Genomic DNA, 20,942 nt, shown 5'->3' on the forward strand with positions numbered 1-20,942 from the left:
CTTCTGCCATACTAGCTAGTCTTCCTGAGCATCGGGATGGTAATCAATCTTCCTGCAACATCATGCACAGCTTTACGATCTAGCTTTCTAGTCACCTTTTTGTCAGGCATGCTGCAGACTCATCTAAGGTAGCACTGCATGTGTTAGCTCCCAAAAAGAATCAGCTAAGCTGTAGTAGTGTGGTCCTACACCTGAGCCAATTAACTTTCCAACTGAGCACAGCTAATTAGTCCACCTAATGGCAATGCCATATGAATGGGGTTCTGCAGCTTTCATACAGGTGCTGATCTACGTAGCATTAAGAATGTTTATGGATTATCTCATCCTCTCCTGTCTCCTGGTAGCTACCCAACTGCACCAGATCTGGTCCAGTGTTAAAAACCATTACAGAAAGGTATTAGTCATTCTCAATGCAGCAGGATCTGGAGGGCAAGGCCTCTCTCTCTATGTTTGTACATCACCTAACAAAATCAGGTTCACTGTTGCTTATGGCCAATGGGTCCAGGCTTCTCAATCAGGGTGCCATGGCATTCAGGGCTTCCATGAGAACCTTTCAAGGATGCTGTGCGGTTCCACACAATGCTATCAGTGGGAGGCATGCAAGCATAATTCACAAGATAAAAACAGAGATTTCAAATGGGAATCCACCATTTAAAAATATTCTGACTTCTAGCCTGAATTATCTTCAATAGAAGAATTGCTCTATTTTTCTGTAGTCAAAAGGCAAGTAAAAACTAAGAGCTGACATTTTCTGAGAGGCCTTGAGTCTGAAAAGATTGAGAACTGCTGAAAAGATTGAGAACTTCTTCTCTATGACAGTCACAAGGCCTATAATGCTTATATGTGCTAAGAAAGGATTTATTGCAAAACAAGAGGAAACTGAACTGGATTTCATAATACCAGTATATTAATTACAGTGTGGTTACAGTGTAATTACAGTACAGATCTCATTTCTAGTATATAATTCCTGCTAATTCATATAATCAGAAGCCACACAACTCCTAAATTACCTTATACCATCCCTTTAATCTGATAATGAACACCTTTATTGTTTTAATTGCATTACTTTACCTACATGGCAACAATAAAGTAATAACTATGTGGTTATGTTTTCTGATGCATGCAAAAGCCTACACTACGAAGTATGAAAACATAGCAAAATGAATACACTGAGTGGCTTTTAATTGCCTACCACTGCTATCTCATTGAATTACCTAGAATTTTCAGGTACATTTCCTCTGTATTTTTCTGATTCTATATGAGACTATTAAGAAGTTCCCTCAAAGGCATACTATATTTTGAAGCAAACTGCTATTCAACTTCAAACTGATTTATGCACTTAACTCTGCAACTAGAGTCTATTATGTAATATTTTTGACATAAAAAATGAAATCTTGAATTGCTTTGTTAATGGCATTTTATGTGAAGTTTTCAAGACATTTTCTATATACTTTAATGAACCTCTAAATGAAACAATATACAAAATCTCTAGATGTAACTACACATAAATTAATATAAAGGCTGAAGGTGCAGAATCTGAATTAGTCCTAGTCTATGTAGCTTCCTCAGGAAAGAGGATGGAATGGACACTTCTGGAAATGTAGTTATAATCAATCCAAATGCAGGAAAACAAAAGCAGTTCCCAGAAGCTGCCATGTCCTGAACTAAGTATATTTGCCTTGAAACAAAGGAAAACAACAGTTCAGAGAACTCTCCAGCCAGCACAGAGAAAATCTCCAGACATTCCGGTGGATTCTACCTAAAATTGCAGAAGAAGGGGAAATTCCAAATTTCCATTGAGACTGTTTTGATGGGGAAAGGGACAACCCAAGTACATAATTTCCATATCAGATATGTCATCACAGGTGGAAGACAGGTTGGTAAAGTCAACTGGAAATCAGAATGGGAAGTACAGATTTTTTAATGGTTTCCTATTATGTTTTGTTTCAATTTTCTACAGCTCTGCCCTCTTGAGATGCCAGGCACCCTATCACTGCAAAGATATCAAACATGAGTGTGATCTGCCATGAATCTCCCTGGATCAGCTCTGGCCCTGAGGGATTTAGACACACTTGAGAGCTCTTTGATTGTATTTAGCAGGGCTTGAATGCCTACAGAGCTATATAGCAACAGTTCTGTCTTCCAATTGCATCTGGATGCCACTCACATGTCTGTCCTTCTCTTTAGTAATTTGGCAGTGTTAGTGAATGAAGCTTGAAGTGTTTCCCTCCTACCTCTTCAATTTAATCCCTTAATCACTGTTATGGGACCAAGCTTCAGAATTAAGCATGTACATTTATAATTATACCACTTTGAAGTCTGGGGGTAGGAGAGGATTTATTCTGGCTCAACTGAATCCCCTGTAACTGTTTCATCTGCCCTTTCCAACCCCCTAGCAAGGACAACCTAAACCAGAACATCTTATGCCTGAATGAAATAGGGTTAAATTACCACTTTTTAGCTTCATTTATTCCAGGATAGGAGCATAAGAAAACTATTATAACAGACATACTGATACACAGTCATGAGTGGTAAGATCCCTCCCTTCCTTTTAAAACAATACAATTGTTCATTTATCCACATTCTGAATTCCCAGTTGGTCTACACCAAAAAAAACCCAGGCCAATTCACTCTGCTTGAGCTTGTAATATGGGTGGTCCCCTATGTGTATAAATAATGTTTATACATGACAAGTCCCACCAACATGACAGTAGATTTGTCCACACAATGAGTACTGGGGGAGTCAGCCATAATATTTATTCAAGTTTACCCTGATCCTGCAAATACTTATGTCTGTTTTTAACTTTTTAAAATTTGGCTTCATTCACACCATTGCTATGTTTAAAGTATAGCCTCTAAACATTCACCTACTGCAATGAATTGAAAACTGGTCAAAAATAGCCTTTTAAAAATTAAATTTTGTTTTAGTAGGGAAAAGCAATACAAAAAGAACTCAGATAATAGAAAAAACTTAACTGTGAAAATGGAGTTCATATTGCCCCATTTTTTAAAATTGGAAGTTTTCCACCAAGTATAAGCATTGGACTAGCTCTATGCAACTACTGCAAAACAGCTAAAAATGAGTTATGCATCTGGCATTTCTTTCATGTCAGCATTCAATTCTCCTACTGGCGCAATTTTATTTTGCCATAAGGACACTTTTCAGGATGCATCTGAACATTTATCTTTTGTTTACTATGCCTGTATTTTCGTTGCACTGTTTCTTACTTTGTATGTTGCTTTTTCTAAAAAACCATTTGCAATAAATTACTCACAACAAGACATTTTCAGTTACAAATAGCTGGTGCTTCCACTGAGCCAAACCATTCAGTCTTTATGGATACGGAATATCATTATAAGGTCTCCAAAAAGTGAATCTCAGTAATCAAGTCCTTCCCAAGTCTCCAAAGCTGGCAGTTTCTACCACAGATACTGGCTTTCAACAATTTAGTTTTTATGATGGAATTCTCAGGGAGTTCCTTACTTTTTGAAGTTCTAGGCAAACACATTCTCCAAACATTATAGACATTTCCAGCTAATAAAAAGCAAGAAAACCTATGGTGCATCTACATGTTGCCATATGGCAATATTGCTACAGTAGTAGCAGTACTGGAGGTTACTGTGCCTTGCGCGCGGTGCATGATTAGATTTCATCACTGTCACCATAGCAGAGTGCTATACCGAAGGAGTGTGCTGCTATGGTGATGTAGCTGGCTATCATGTGTAGATCCACCTGATCCAGATGTGCCCCTAGAAGCATTTATATAGTTGATATTTACACATGCCAACTCCTGAGATCTATCTGATTATTGGAACCCATTAAACAAACAAATCAAATTAACAAATTGTGCATACTCATCCAGTGTATCAAAAGAGAAGCTTGTATAACACTTGTATAATACTTCCTCAGCCAACTTACACACCTCAACCCATTTGTTTGTTTCTCTAGTAATGTCTTGCCTTAAACTAGATTGAAAGCTGTTAGCACAGCGGTTGATTTTTACTACGACTGTACATTGCCAGCACAACGCACGTCCCAGGCTGGGTTGTGGCTTCTATGCTATAGTGCAATGGAAACATGCACTGATAAGGTCAGTGGTCCTGGACTGAATGTTTCCTGTCATGCATTTTAGGTCAGCATAACCCATGGAGTACAGAGTGGGAATTTGGCACTTAGTGGGGGGAAAAGGAAACATTTTTTCTTGCTATTTTTTTTCCTCTTAATTTATGGGAGTTGTTTGAAGCAGCTCAGGGGTTTGGAATGTTAGAAGCAAGCCAAGCAACAATGAACTAATAAAGCACCTAAAGCTGAAGCTTTTGAAGCATTTAAAGCTGAAGCATCTCAAGTTGTCTGATGATTATAACATATCAAGCAGCTCTAATTCATTAGAGACAGAAGTTACACATAAACCAGTTTAAGTGATCAGAAACTAGTTTAAACCTGTAACACAACAGAAGTTCAGTGTACATAAACCACTTTCAAAATGGCCAAAACTGGTTGAAGATAAACCTGGTTGAATGCAGTATTATTAACTGATTTAGGTCAAACTGGTTTATGGAACTTCTGTCCCAGATCCCTTCCTGGTTCAAGTAAACTTACAGACCCCCAGCATCACAGCATGCTTTGCAGCCCTGGGCTATGCTGTCTGCAGCGGAGCAGGGATTGCCTCACTCCTCTGCTCCTCAGCCTTGCTTCCTGTCTGCCTCCATCAGCCCATGCGGGCAGAGGACAGAAGAGGAGGGGGCAGGGGAACAGACCCCTAGACCCTGCCTTGCCAGGGTCTACAAAGCACATGGGGGGAGGGAAAGCCCCTGTGGTGGGGGCTTTTCCACCTTCAGCAGTCCTCCTCCCTCCCCCTTCCCAGCTGCTGATTGCTTCAGCTACTACCACAGGAGGGAGGGAGAAGAAGTCCTCCGGTGCTTGCCCATACAGCCCAGCATGGGGGCACCAAGGAGCCCCTGCCTTGGGAGGCTTCCCCCCACCCCAACCCAGGGTCCCCCAGCCTGGGGCAGTCCCAGGGAGCGGAGGGAAATTCTGCCTCAGTTGCTTTGGGTCTCAGGGATAGCCCAGGGCAGCCTTAGGGAGTAAAGGGAAATTATCTTGTTCCTCCACAGCCAGTTTCGCCTGAGCTGCTGCGAGTCTGAGGCAAAACTTTTTGCAAGGGAGTGGCAGAATTTTCCTCCATGCCCTGAGGCTGCCCCAGGTTATCCCTAAGACTTGCAGCAGCTAAGGCAAGCAGTAGGGGTGTGCAAAGCAGGCCATATTTAATTTGGATTTGAATTCAGATTCGGCCTGATCTGGGCAACAGTGATTCGATTTGTTGATTCAGATCACTGTCCCAATTTGATTCAGCTGAATCCAAATCTGAAGATTCGATGCTGATTTGGAGAATCAGCAATTCAGCGATAGACACAGCTTTAAATGTTTTTTCTACATACTTTGAGATACCAGGCATGGCTTGTGAACACTGAGCTGGTGGGGTGGATGGAGCGTCCCACAGAAGTTGGGGGGGAGGGGACCAGATGCTCGGCAGCAGACCCTGCTCCCGCACCCTTCTGGCTCAGCAATTGGCTGCGGGGGGAATCCCAGGTGTTGCCTCAGACCCAGGAGACACCAGTCGCTGTGCTGGGGGGGGGGGAGGGTCCCCCACACACTCTGCAGTGGACCCAGAAGTGGACCAGAAGTGCCTCTGTATGAAACCTGACTGTTCACACTGACTGTATGCATTCCTACTTAAACATCTGGCCCATTACGTTCAAATCAGAATACAATCTCGGTGTTACTCTCAATCTCTCTGACACTGCAGGGGAATTCTGCTTTATTCCTGGCACAAGCTGGAGGCCAGCTATCAGAACTATGGGACTCCCTGTCCTCTTCCCTCCCCACTCCAAGTGGGCAGAGGTCAAGATTTCATCTTAACATTAGCTGCCTGAGAAATATTTTTTTCCTCACAAAAATTTGAGGAAAAAATGAATATTTCCCCAAAATGTCTTTTTTTTAAAGACATTTTCCATCAAAAAAGCATTTAACAGGACACTTCAACTTGTTACTATAACTAATATATTTTTAGACATTTTTATTTTTTGTTTATTTATTTAGCACACTAATTATTTTGGCTAGATTTTGTATTTATCACAATGTATTTATTTTATCTTAATCTTCTGTTCTGGCCCTACCCACCAAGTGAATCAGTGGTTTTACCAAAATGCTATTTAACCAAATGTGCCAGCTGTTTTTAAGTTATTTTCCCATCAAATTATTTAAAGAAAAGCAGGTTTTGTTTTCTCTTTGGGACAAGATACGCTCTGCTACTGTAACAGAACAGAACACATACCATTTCAAAATGACAGGCCCTCACAATCTGGCACGCAGAATAAAACATGAAGGGGCAATGAAAATAAAATAGCAACACAACTAAACCTTTAAATAGTTCTTCCATGATGTCACAATGAAAAAAATTATTATAGGAGAACCAAAGGCTACAAAAATTCTTCAACCCCACGGGAAGCATATACACATGAGCTTCCTATTTGGCACATGCACCAGCATGCTGACAGTCTCATGACTCCTGGGGTTTTGGTCTCCTGCTACATCTTAGGAATGTCCTGAATTATAATGAAGTTAAGGCTATACTTAGTAGGCAAACTTTGTGCACCATTTACAAGCGTTTCTTGCCACCGTGCTCTCAGTGGGTTGTGGGATGACAGATTTTCATCTATAATTTCTGCAATTTGTTAACACCATTTCTCTTGTGAGCAAGTGCACTGAAGTGAGGCACAAACAAGATGGGAATGAGGTGACAAAGTCTATGACTCCCATAGGGTAACACACAAATTGCACGGTTTAAATAAGAAGCAAAGTGCAGACATCTAATACTGGCAGCATACTTGTTTACTATTTAGTAATTATATCAAACTCCATTTTTTCTTTACCTATTGTGTCTAATTTCAGAAACTCCTGCTGTTGACAATGTTCTAAATGTAATCCATCTAGTTGTGCATCATACTGCACCTACTTTTCATTAAAAAAAAAGAGGGAATGCTTTTGTTGCACTTTGGGAAATTGGGAATGCTTTTATTGCAGTTTCTTGATTATGTTGCCTCCTTATAGGCAGCCTGTAGTTACTGCCTCCTGCTCCCCACTTTGCCCTCCCCCAGGATTCTCATTCCATTCCTTTGTAGTACTCTGCATATTTATGAGTTCCCCCCACCTTTTTGGTGAAATGTTGAGATCTATTGATACAAAACGCCATGTAGGTGTTATTTTAATAATACTAATAATTCTAATACTAATAGTAATGATAATAATAAATGTCTATGACTCAGTCTTTGCAGCATGGTTGAATGTAGTTCGATTCTTAATAGAATTTTTTATCACAGGAAAAAAAAAAAGAGAGCTCTATTTTGGAGTATTGTGCATCAGGGAAGCCCTAGCTGCTTTTATGGACAAGACAACTTGTGTTACTCTGAAATGATGTTTCTGGATTATCAAGGAACAATACTACACAATAGAGATAGGTTTGTAATTTGAGGAATAAAAAAGGTGGATTCAACTACCTATAAGCACCTCCCCACCCAAGCATTTTTAATACATTTTAACAACCTAAGTGTTTTGAGGGATTTTTTTATGGATTGAAATCTTGATTATATGGATGCAAACTTGGAATAAATCCACTGACTTCACAGGAGTTAGTCCAGGTTTGAGATTAAAATCTGGACCTAATACAGGTTATATGATCCATACTGAAAACAGGATGTGGGAGTCCACTAAATAGAACAAAGGGATTATCTTAAATATACAGAGAACAGAAGATGCAATTTAACTTTGCCATTTCACCCTGGAGGCTCTTTCTGTAGCTGCTAACCTCATGGTTGATTTTCAGTAGTTATTTAAGATGATTCCCTTTTGTTCTATAAAAGCAAACCTTACTTTGAAGCTACTCTGAGGCAAGCTCAACCCCTTCGTGCATCACATAAATTAACTACATATTTTTATTTTGCTACCCTTCAGAGAATTGTGCGACTACATCATGGAAGCACAACGTCTGATGTCAATACCGAGTGATAAACATGAACACATATAGTTTTCTTCTATTTAGAAATTTATTACAAGCTTCCTAGTCTCAGTTGTACATGCACCATATCAGGGAACATATATTTTCACATTTCCTAATTATTGGCGATCATTAGAGTTTTATGAGACTCATTTACTAAGTATCTGTAGCAGGCATCCAGGTGCCTGTAGATGTTTCTCCTGTCACCTCTAAGTCAATGAATGATGGATGCCAGGAAGGGCATTGAATAGGGGACAGATCACTGTAAGGATATCCTGTTTGATGCTCTCCCTGTATAGCATCCACTTCTGCCCCTGTCAGAGACAGGCTATTGGGCTAAATGGACTATTGAACTGACTCAGTATGACAGTGCTCATGTTCTTATTACACAACATATGCATCTCAAAACACAAGGTACATGCAATAGTCCTCCAAGGGGACTGTGAGCAGTACCACCAAAATCCTAAGCTGGCATGTCCAGGCAGTTGAATAAGTCCCCAATCCAGGAAGGAAATTTAGGACATGCTTGATTTAAGCCTTTAAGTGGTCTCTTTGAAATGAAGGAAACAACTCAAAGACAAAATGTTTTGGTGAATTAGGGCTTAAGAAACCAGAAGATGAAAAATACAAGCATTTTTTTGCATAGAACATGCCCTGGAATATCACACACACCTTGTTTTTGAAAGTTAGAACAAAGAAAAAAAGATATTTCGTTGTAGTAACTAAGCAGCAAACACTAGAGAGCAGAGGCTGCTAGTTGTTGCTTATTTATTACTCCCTGTGCATCTAGTGCAGATTTTATGTTCACTTTTGCCCTTAACCAGAAGAAAGCATTTTTACTGTATTTCGGGCATATAATGCACACTGCAATTTCTAGCAGCTGGTTTTGGAGGAAAAGAAGTGCATAATGTATGCTAGAATTCAAAGCTGAAACTGCTGGTTTTTATTTCAAAATATGAAGTAGAAAAAACTGCTCTCTTACTTGAGATAAGACACTCTATACCAGCGGTTCCTAAACTCTGACAGATTGCACACTACTAATTTAAAACGATACAACCTTAAGTACCACAAGCAATGTTTTGTCATATAAAGTAATTATAATCAATCCATTAACGCGTACCACTGACAGATTGTCTGCATACCACTGGTGTACCACAAACTGGGAACCACTGCTCTATACCAACTGAGGCCGAGTATCGCAAATTAACCCTGCATTCTCTCCAAGTGCCATTCCAATCCCCTGCCCAATCTGCTGCTCTGCCTTCTGCTTCTGCCCAGTACTCTGTCCTGATTAGCTATCTATCTGCCACTGTGCTACTTCTCCCCTTCCCAATCTCCCACATGCCATACACAGAGGCTGCCTGTGCCACTTGTGGCAGGTGGGCCACAGGTTGGACATCCCTGCTCTATACCACACACTGACAGAAAGAGACAAATCGATTCAGCTTTACTTCCAAGCCGAGCAGCAGCACAGCAAAGAGAAAATTGTAAAGCTAAATTAATCACTTCTAACATAATTGGTTGCTCTAGCACTTTTCTAATGGGGGCCAATCAGTTGCAAAAAGCAGGCTTGGCATGCCATTAAAACTACATCCAATCCTGTATGCACTAATGCAGGCACTGAAGAGGGAGAATTTGGGAACAAACACTTATCAAAGGGGTCACTCTGCTAAAGAGTTCTAAAAAAATGTCAGCCTGAGTCACTGCATGCTACTGCCAATAGGGGTTGGTTTTGCTCTCCACTGGGACAAAATCAAGACCCCAAAATTTTCAGAAAATCAGTGGGTGAATGCATGTTTACATATGTACATATGACAGAGGGTAAGAAAACAGTTATGGGCCAATCCAGAACAGCTGATAGCCCAATATTTAGGGCAAAAGTTTTACTTTGACAAAGAAGCATTTTTAGACAAAAGAAATAATTGCTTAATTAAAACATTCTCAAACAGCTCGTCATTAACCCTTAACAGAAGCAAAAAGAAAATATCCCAGTACACCCCTACAAAGAGCAGCATGGGTTTGTTTGGTTTTTTTCTTTTGTTTTTCTAATCTTACTCTGACCCTGATGCCTCCGAAGTCATGGAATAACTCCCAAGGATGTCAACAGGAATGCTCCCAGACCATTAGCATAAAAAAAAGGGAGGGAGAGAGAAAGCCACAACTCTGGCCAGGCAGACTTTAATCTGAAAGGGGACTTGTGACCTGCAGATTAAAGACATTATGGGCATTTTTACATGTGCTTTGGGAGGGGTGTTGGGCACTTTAATTAGTGAGCTACACTAATTGAAAGCATCTGCACGTCACATGTATCAGCCTCCCTGCACTGAAAAAACAGTGGTGGGGTGCATTGAACTAAAGCTCATTGAACATTTTTTGTTTCAAAGCACCCAGCCACCATTTTTTCCATGCAAGGTCATACGGGGACGCTGACACACATGACGTGGAAGGCTGCTGGAGCCCATCAATTTCTGGGTTTCCAGTATGTTGGTGCAGGCTCCCCACATGTCTGTAGAAGCTTTATAGAATCGCTGTTAAATTAAAAGCCAATCTCTATTTCAAGCTACATTAAGAAAGTCTAATACACTAAGCCAGGTTATAAAGCTCAACTGATTTACACTAGCTAAAAAAGGAGGCACTATGGACACCATCATGTGTATGGGCTAATTACCTAAAAACTTCATTTCCCTTATGAAAAAGAAACTATGTTATTAAATAGTAAGAAGTTCAGAAAACAATTGAATGACTACTTAACCCTAGGATCCACTTTCCTTCTCTCCCCCCCTGTTCCCACAGAAGTCACCTACAAGTGCAAACTCACTTCAATAAAAGTGTTTGGTTCCAAGATTTCACTTTGAACTGATTCCGATCTGAAGTACTTCCTGGTAATATGGATCTTTTTATGCCTTTGATTACAACACATATTTTAGAAAGGAAACATACTTCATTGTAAAGTAGAAGTCCTAATCTAATTTAGTGGTGAATCAGTACAATTAATAAGGATGAAAGTTCAGCTTCAGTCAACTTGATTATCACCAGGAAATTAAACTGATTTTTATATTTTTAATCCCTGTGTTTTGTTTCTCCATGTTATTTATATGGAAATAACCCTGATCACAATAAATGCTTTCTCAAGAGCTATTTCCTTAACCTAATTCATTACAATGAAAAGAAAAAGCTTTCTAATTTTTATATTAAAGTTAATATTCTAGTAATCATCATAAACTCAGCTGTTCCCTGAACAATTTGTATGTAGTCAAAATGCAATGCATTTTCCAAAGGCACGCTTTATATTTAGGTAAAGAAACTAAGACTGTAGTCTAGACCAAAAGCACCATAAACTAATCTTGTTTTGGTTTTATAACTCTATTTGGCTTTTATTCCCACATCTTTCTTGGCTTTTGCCAAAATATCTAGCACTAGCATTTCTTGCTAGTATTAACAAAGAAAGCTCTACTTTGATGTTTCTTTAGCATGTTTAATATAAAACAGACAAATAGCCACTTGTTAGGAGTTTGCTTTGAACACATCTGAGAGGCTGACTACTTGCAACATTTAGCATCTTTACAGAGCTAGTTTTCAAATGACTGGGCAGAGATGAACTAATCCTCACGCAAGCCCTCTGAGATAGGTAGGTGAATATTTTCTCTATATTAGAGATGGAAAAACAGGCAAGAAGTTGGAGTGCCTCATCTAAAGCTGCCCACTGATTCAATGGCAGGCCCATGTTTAGAATTCAGGACCAGAGCATATGCATTCTTCCACAATGCCACCTTCGCTGAAACTCTGGAGGGGTCTGCATGGTTCTATTAATGTCAACAGAGTTATACTAATGAAACCAGCTAAAAACGTGGCCTCTTGCCTTCAGATCATATACTCTCAGGAACATTCATATACCACTGCTTGCAGTGTGTATTCAAAGGGGACGCAAGCAATCAAATATGTTCATGCAAGGAATACAGTCTAGTTGGCTCCTTTGGCCAGCTCTTCAGTGTTAGAAGTCATAACACAACAAAAAGGCATTTTTGTAGGTAAACTGATTATATTTATGACATAAAATGATAGGCATAGCAAGAGGTCCTGGTCCTGCTGCAGTGAGTGGGTCTTTTTCACTGTGGTAAGAATGTGACAGTAACAAAAGAAGATTCTTCTTTAAGCAGAAGTTATATCATCACTTACAGTATTTCATCTAATATTAAAAGGAATCTTACAAAAGTAAGCAGGAATTTAGATTTTCAAGCTTGGTCAACAGATGGAATAAAACAGAATAAAAAAACATGGCAACAGAGTGTGAAAACTCATCACATTACACTCAATTATCATCTTTTACAAAATGACCATAAGAAAGAGAACGAAGTATTCCCTGAAGAGGGGTATATTATGAAACACTAGTTTCAAATGATTGCCATGTGAGGGAAGGTGACTTTTCTTCAGGCTTATTTAGGATCTCAATTTCAAAGAAATTACAAAATTGTACTGACTTAATTTCCATAATGGTTGTCAATTTCTAGCTTTTAATTAATATTCCACATGTTAATAATGGATGAAATTATACTAAGTGAAATGGATGCGTTAAGAAAAAGATAGCTATTTGCTCGTCTCTTATTTAAAGTATGAAACAGCAAAAAAATCTGTATGACCTTTTTCTTGTACAATATTAAGAGAAGGCTGAACACAATCAAATCAATGTTTTCTGGGAAAATAAATAATTTTATCTGGATTCCAATTTTCTTACAGATTCCTTTCTAGAAATATAACAAGGTGACAGAAAAGTATTGATCTTACAACTTTTCCCAATGAACTCCTGACTCACTAAATAAAACACATGGCTAAATACTGTCAGCTGAAGAAATACCACACATAGGCAGTGTGGAAATATGCAGCATGGAAATGTTCAGCATGAGCTCTTCACAGTGCCCTGTAAATTGCCTCTACAGACAGTGTGCAGGCACTGGCAAGATGACATCTCCTGCCTGGCAGAGCATTGCTCTTAAATACTCCAGTACTTTCAACTAAATGGAAACCAGTGACTTAGTTCACCACCACAGGTAGAAGGGGCACAAACTGTCGGGAGAACTTATGATGGAGTAGAGGCAGTGAGTCAGGTGGCAATGATTTTTGTAGTTCCACTACTGGGGGCCAGCTTCAGTCTTGAGCTCCTAGAACACCAACACTTCCGACCACCCTTCAATGTGCCATCAGGATGTACCGAATCAGCAATGTCATCAGAAAACGGACATAAAACTGTCCCATTTTCCAAGCCAGCCTCCACTGCACAAAACAGCATGACGCTTTTATTACAACTAGTTCTTCAGATCCCTCAACTTCTCCCTTTGATGTAATTAAAATCTTAGCTTGTCCTTATCCTCTGCATTGACTCTTTGACTAGGTTAGACTTCCTTCTAACAAAACTCCCATCGCTTACGTTCTTATAAATACCGGCTAACCCATTCCAGCATTCATGCGCAGGAGCAAGGTGACCTGATTTTTTCCCCTCTGTAATCAGCTCACACTTTATTTAATGAAGGCATGCATCTCCATACAGTCATTTCATCTTGGTTTTTGTCAGTTACGGCTGAAAAATCCACGGGCCTTTATTCAAATGTGAAGGTTCCAACGGCTGGCAAAAATAGGTGGTGACATAACTGTGCCATCCACGAAAGAATCATTTGGTGCTTCTGCAACCTAAGCATTACGATATGCAGCACAGATGCACTTGGTCTGAAAAGACTGTCTGGCTATAGTGTTTTTGCAGGGCTGTTTCCTGAAAATGTAGAAAAAAATAGGGAAGTAAATGCATAAAAAAAAGTGTAAGATTTTAAAAAACATCCTTTGATGTCAAATTGTAGGAGACATCAGAGCAAAACATGGCCAGGCATGACTGAAATGGAAATACAGTCACAGGCAGGTAAAGCCAGAGGAATTTTTGCTGAGAGACCCAAAGCACCCAAATTCTTTTCATAATTCAACTGGAGCAGAGTGTCAAGTGCCACATAGGAAAGGCTCATGGGCAGGCTTTGTACATCTAATTTTTCTGCGTGAGGACCAGTTGCCGAGTCAGAAGCTAATGCACCTAGTTATGTTCAGTTATGTTCTTCACGTTAAAGAGCAGTATAATTAACAGTTCTTTTTATTTTAAAACCAAATTGTGATGTTTTATACAACATGGAGTAGATTTTCAGGTGCCCAGGCCTACAAGTAGAAGCATATTTTCAAGAGACCACAACACTTAATCACAGAATCATAGGAATAGAAGGGACCTCAAGGGTTATCTGGTCATCCAACTCTCTACACAATTGCAGGAATGCTACTCCTGAATCATCTCTGGACAATGCTTATCCACCCTCCTCTTGAAAGCCTTCAGTGAAAGAGATCCCACTACTTCCCTGGGCAATCTATTCCTTTACTTCACTGTTCCAACATTAAAACAGGAGTTTTTTCTGAGATCTCATCTACTGCATTTACTTGAATAGAAGACAACCCTGAATATAAGATGATCCCCTAATAATTAGATTCTGTATGTGGAAAATTCATAAATTTGTTACAACTTTCCAGGTATCGAATCTAATTATCGGAGGTTTGCCTTGAATTTGTCCCCCTGCTACATCAGGAAAAATAAATCTGGGGGGGGTCAGGTAGCCCCTTGGCTCTCTACTTCCTGTTCCCCCCAGCTTTTTTCCCCTGGCAGTCCCTTCCCCCCTCTCCTTACTATCAGACTCTGTTCTGTCTGAGCCCATGGAAGTGAGAAGCATATTTGTAAACAATAACCTTGAAATTAAACATGGCTGTAGTAATTTGTATATAGTATCCATATACTTAGTTCATCCAGAATTGATGCATGTTACCTTTTTTTTGAAACTGCTGGAAATATATATATATTTTAATTTAGTGTCTCAGGCCAAATCAGTTCCAAATTCCATCGACCGAGCAGAGCTCAGTTGTTCAGGTTTGTGTGGTGCTACCACCAGCAAGTAACCTAGCTGCCAAACTCAGTCTTGAGTTTCAGATCCTCCCAAATCCATGGCAGGCCTTCTACACCCAAGTTCTAAGCCCAGAGGTGTTGGGGTTCAGATGCCCCCTAAGTCTTGTTTGTCCCTAGCCAAAAAGACAAAGGAGCAAGCTAGAAGGAAATCCAGAGAGCAATCCCCCATTGCCATTAAATGCGTAGTTGAGATTCTCCCACTGGGAGGCTGAAGGACTCTAGGGCTGTGAGAAGTTTCAGTCACTGTTTCGATTTGGCAGAGATTTGGCCCAATGCAGTGGTCAAACCTCTGAATCCGAATCGAATCAGGAGATGCTTTAATCTCTCCAAATCAAATCAGAACCCTCCAAATCATTTCGGAGAGATTTGGAAAGATTTGGCGATTCGGACATAGACACAGCTTTAAATGTTTTTTCTACATACCTCAAGGTACCAGGCAGCTCGTGAATGGTGAGATGCTGGGGCAGATGGAGTGTCCCATGGGAGTGTGGAGAGGTCCCCAGCATGCTTGGCAGCAGAACTGGAAGTGGACCGGAAGCACTTCCGGTCCACTGCGGAGCACAATGCCCCCCCCCGCCTTGGCAACTGGTGCCTCCTGGATCTGAGGGGGTACCTGGAGTCCCCCTGCAGCTGATTGCCAAGCCAGAGGAGCCTGGGGGAACACCCCGACGTGATTGGCAGCAGACCTGTAAGTGGACCAGAAGTACTTCAGGTCCACTTCCAGGTTCGCCACCAAGCATGCAAGGGGCCCCCTGGTGCTCTTGTGGGATGCTCCTTCTACCCCACCATCACAGCATTCACGAGCCACACCTAGTACCTCAAGGTATGTAGAAAAAGCATTTAAATCTGTGTCTATGGCTGAATCACTGATTCTCTGAATCAGCATCAAATAGGGCTGTGCGAGGCTTTGGACAGAGCTTTGGATCCAGAGAAGCTTCGGACACTTCGGGGTCCAAAGCAGTACATCCGGGTCAAAGCGCTGGCCTTGTTAGGCTTCCTGAAGCGGTTCAGAGCTTCTGAAGAGCTTCGGAGCCATCTCCAAGATCCGGCCATAGGGTATAATGGGAAAAAATAAAATATCTATAACTTTGTTGTTTTTGTCCAATATGGATGGAATTTAAGGCCACAAAGCCTGCCAAGTTTCAAGAAAATCGGTGCAGGGGTTTGGGGGGAACTCCCCCCAAGCTAGGGACAAACAAAACTCATACCATGGGTGCTTGTGAGACTGATAGTGTCTGTCTTGGGGATGGGGAGGGGAGACTGCTGCAGGCCTGGCTGCTGAGCTGCTGTGTTCCCAGTTACCAATCAATCAATCAATCATGATTCACTCAATACACAGGACCTAGCTACTACACAATGAGTTAACGAGCATCAGTTAGCACCTACAAAACCAGGCTAAGGAAAGGAAAGAATCAATAAAATCAACTGCCCCAAGACAGGGACAGTCTTGGCAGGAGTTTTGCCTGTCAGCAGCTAGGGGTGCAGGGCCCCAGGCTCCCCCTGCACCAATCTCCTCCACAGCTGGCAGGCGTCATGGACTCAGCAGGGGCCACCATCCCTGCAGCAGTCACCCCACTGTGCCTTAACACACAGTGTCACCCATGGCACGAGTTTTGCTTGTGTGCAGCTTGAGGTGCAGTTCCCCCCAAACCTCTGGACCTATTTCCTTGAAACTTGGCAGGCTTTGTGGCCTCAGTAAGAGCTACCACCCCTGCAGTTTTGACGCCCCGGTGTTGTAACACACAGCCGTGACAGGAGTTTGGCTTTCACGAATTTGGGGTACAGTTCCCCCAAAACCTCTGCACCGATCTTCTTGAAACCTGGCAGGTTTCATGCACTCAGCAGAGACTGCCATCCCTGGAAGTTTCATCCAAATCGGACAAGAAACAATAAAGTTATATTTAATTGATTCCCCATTATACCCTATGGCCGGATCTCCAAGGTGGTTCTGAAACTTCAGAGCCGCTTCAGTCGGATCGAGGCGGAAACCCTGTCCAGAGCTCCAGATCGGATTGCGACCACCCAAAGCGGCCAGATCTGAAGCCGGATCGAATCGCTGCCGACTCGCACAGGCCTAGCATCAAATCTTCAGATTTGGATTCAGCCGAATCGAATCACTGTCCTGGACTCGGGCCAAATCCGGATCAAATACAGCCCATTTTGCACACCCCTAGTAGACTCTCATAGGGTATCTTCCTGCAGTGCAATGGACAGGTCTCCACCCTCAACTACAACAAGTCTTTCCAGGCCAGGAAATAGGGCATCTTCCCTTCCAGGTATAGTAAAACCACCTTGATATACACTTACTAGTAAATGGCTTGTATTTCAGAAGAGGGTGGAAAACTACCCTTAAATATTAATCAGAATAATACAGTCAATGTGCTTTCCATCTACTATTTAAGTTTCCTCACATCAAAAGGTTTTTCTAGTGGGCTGAAATAGTCCAGTTTCTTAATGGTGAGGAGAAAGAAAAAAATTAAGATTCCATAAATGCATTTTGCAATCTATAAGAAATGAAGGATGTTCTAAATAAAGAATATGCTCCCCTACTCTCTTGTATCCTCTATCAGTAAACTGCCAAGTATAGTTATGAGTGTTCATGGAAGTCCTTAGTTCTGTTTTTTCCAAAGATAGAGAAAGCTTGAGCTCATTCTTCAGTGTTCATTAACTTTTAAGCAGTAAATTTATTTCCCTGAACAACCTTGACTGTATCTTTTTTCTGAATACTCCTTTTCACCTGAAAGGCACCCTGTGACAACTGAATCTGTTGAGTAAAGTCTTTTTAGTCCTAATCTGAGATAAACAGCCACATCAGTGTTTAATTTTAGACATCAGCTTAGTTGTCTACTAAATGGGGATGAAAAAAAGTGTTATACAATGAAAGAAATGGTCTGGTGTTCTGAAAACTAAGTAAGACCAGGAGACTGACAGAGATTCAAGTCTTGGAAAAGTCACTTAACTCTCATTAACTTTTTTCAGACAGAGTAATTAGGCGAACCATAAATTAGCTATAGTTTACTTCATAAACTGTATATTTGTGGATCCCATAGGAAGGTAAAAGTATATATATACAGTACGTATACACAGTATTTATGTGTACACATGTACTTTTATCCCCACAACATTTTCTGCAGCAGTGTCCATTTTTACCTCTACATTTCCAGCAGCACCAAAAAGGCCCTTCCCAACACCAGCAATCCCATTAAAAGGAGAACTGGAGATATGCTTCCATCTGCAACACCCTGAGCCCTTGCCTCTTCAAAATCATAAAAGCAACAAATCAACAGTGAAGCATTTTAAATAGCTAGACAGGCCATTTCTGCAATATGTTTTAATAGTTTTCATGTGTTTCTTCACTTTTTACCCACAGCAAAAATAAATTTAATTTTGAATTTCAAATGACAAAATAACAATTTCTACCAACTGTGGATATTATTTTCCAAATGATTCATAAAGCCAAATACTGACTTTCCTGAGTAGAATCATCAGATACACTGGTAGATACTTGCATGATTACAATGAGGAGGATTTGACCTGTAATACAATTTGAAACACAACAGGATACAGGGATATATGTTAGCTATGTAAAATATATAAGCCACTGACAGGTGTAGTGGGGAGGGGGATGGGAGGGAAGAAATGGTGCTTTACTTTCAACTCAGTATGCCCCTGCGCCAAGCTCAGCGCATGCCCAGAAGAGCCGTATCAGCTTGACTTGGCTCACCTAACGTCTGTATAGATTGCATGCTTCAGTGGGGCTTTTTGGCATTTCTATCTAGTAGCTGATCAATCAGTCATTAGATAAAAGTGCCAAAAAGCCCTGCTGAAGCACATGAGCTATACAGACTTTGGGTCAGCGGGGTCAAACTGATGCAACTCTTCTGCTGGGCATGCACTAATCAATCAGCTATCAGAAGCGCCAAAAAACCCACTGAAGTGCACAATCTATACAGATGTTGGGCAAGCCATGTCAAACTGATGCAGCTCCTTTTCTGGTAAAGTGCTGGCTTTTTTTCCCCATGTCTGTCAGCAGCCATAGATATCCAAAGCTTTGCAAAGACTAAAAAATGTGCTTAACTTTACACCGGATGCAGTACTACTTCTATGTTTTCAGGATGAGGAGTATAGGAAGACATTTTCCAAGTTTCTAGCGTTTGTTTGCTTTATAAGGAATCAAATTTCACACACATACATACCTGATATAATATAACAATTATTTCCCTAATAAGGAACTTCAGGGCCATATTTTGTCATTGGCTCTACAAATTCATTCCCTACTTAGATAGTGGGAGCAAATTGATCATACCTGATGGCAGAATTGGACCCACTGCTCTTAAAAACATTTTATTATAATAGTATACAAAGGTAATTTCATTTATAGCTGGAACAAGGAGGCAATCACATGTTGAATCTTGGACAAATGCCCTTTATTTCTGCTTCAGTCTCAGGTCTGGTTATGATAGAGATAAAAAAAAGAGTTCAAAGTTATACTTCATGCAAGCTCAACAGGAAGCATGAAACATTTCTAAGAGCTAGTCACTCCAGAATGTAATGATATCCAGCTGGAAACTGGGGTAAACTCAAACTCAGAGATGTACAGGGAGGTGTGTCTGGTTTTTCCCATTCCCACCAGCTGGCCAATGAACACTTTCTCCAGCCTGGAAACTGAAGTCAGTAGTGTGTGGGGAACAGGACCTCCTACAGGCGTACAGTCCACCTACATGCTAGAAATTGCAAGAATCCTCATCTTAGATGGTCAGCTCTTCAGACAAAGTGCTGAATCTCATGTGTTTGTACAGGACTCACCAAATGGAAGGTCTAGGAAAAGATTAGAATGTTTAACCTATTAAAATTAAAATTAGAAAGCACGGAAAATTTAGGTTGGAGGTACTGCTGAGTGAAACAAGAAGACTTGGATCTGAACAGAAGGGACAGTCTAAAAGACTGCTTCATCTGTATATGCAGCTGCATTCAACTTCTCTTTATAGAAATATAATATTAAAAGCCAAATGATGGACTTCAACTAACTTTGATTTTTCCAAATGATCTGCTCTTAACAGCAATAAAATGCCTAATACTGTTGCCCCAAAACTCAACTCTTGGATAAAAACCTGCTTGAATCATTGTAAGAGAGGGGGGGGAAAAGAAATCTTACCTGCTTTTAAAAGAAAGGGGAAAAGATTCTCTTTAGAAAGGAGTTCAATTGCAATAATTACCTAGGCATGTACAGGACTCGTTCTGCCACCACAAAGCCCACCCTGAAGAATAGGTTGCTGGCTGGAATAAATGGGAAAACCAGGAACAACAGGCCAACCAAAACTTCTCTGTGCTCCAGTCTCTGCAACAACACAACAAATGTGTGTGAACAACAGAAAAAATTCAGCTCTAATCAACATTAAACTGCTCCTTTCTCAGGTTCCTATCCATGGCATGAAATTTTAATCTGATTAAATTTATCAACAGGTCACATTTTAAGTAAATGCTATTCCATGCACCAATTCCTTTGAATTTATATATTGTCCATATATGGCATTTCTGGTATGTCCATAATGCATACAATGGATATTTGTGCAATTCAGACAATCCCCCCTGGTTATATTAGACTTGTCAAATTTTCAGAGACCAATTTAATTGTACCTGGGTATTTTAAGCTGCCTATTAACTACTTCAACTACTACAATCTGTAATTAAAGTAACAAAATACATGTAATAGTGTGAATATGGATAAGGATATATACCCACCAGGGCCACCCCGTCCTATCCTGCGGAACGTGCGGCCCAGGGGGGCTCCACAGCCAAGGGGCCATGTCTTGTTCACCCCACACTGCCTGCGCCATGTTTAAAAGGGCTCGATGCAAGCAAGAAGGAAACTTCTTCCAGCCAAGCAGGGGAGGAGTTCCCGGCTCTAC

The 20,942-nt window shown here is 40.7% G+C and overlaps 1 protein-coding gene across 2 annotated transcripts in view; it reads right to left on the bottom strand.

Annotated features, from left to right (window-relative positions):
- TMTC1 (transmembrane and tetratricopeptide repeat containing 1) overlaps nt 1–20,942 on the bottom strand; it is a 239,641-nt gene that overhangs the window by 81,852 nt on the left and 136,847 nt on the right. For both annotated transcript variants that reach the window (XM_019544610.1, XM_019544611.1), the window contains exon 9: nt 20,250–20,371. In XM_019544610.1, coding sequence (XP_019400155.1) covers nt 20,250–20,371 — 122 coding nt within the window. The remainder of the gene's footprint in view (nt 1–20,249; nt 20,372–20,942) is intronic.

The sequence above is a fragment of the Crocodylus porosus genome, unplaced genomic scaffold, assembly GCF_001723895.1.
Source record: "Crocodylus porosus isolate Cpor-Errol unplaced genomic scaffold, CroPor_comp1, whole genome shotgun sequence".
Classification (NCBI taxonomy): domain Eukaryota; kingdom Metazoa; phylum Chordata; order Crocodylia; family Crocodylidae; genus Crocodylus; species Crocodylus porosus.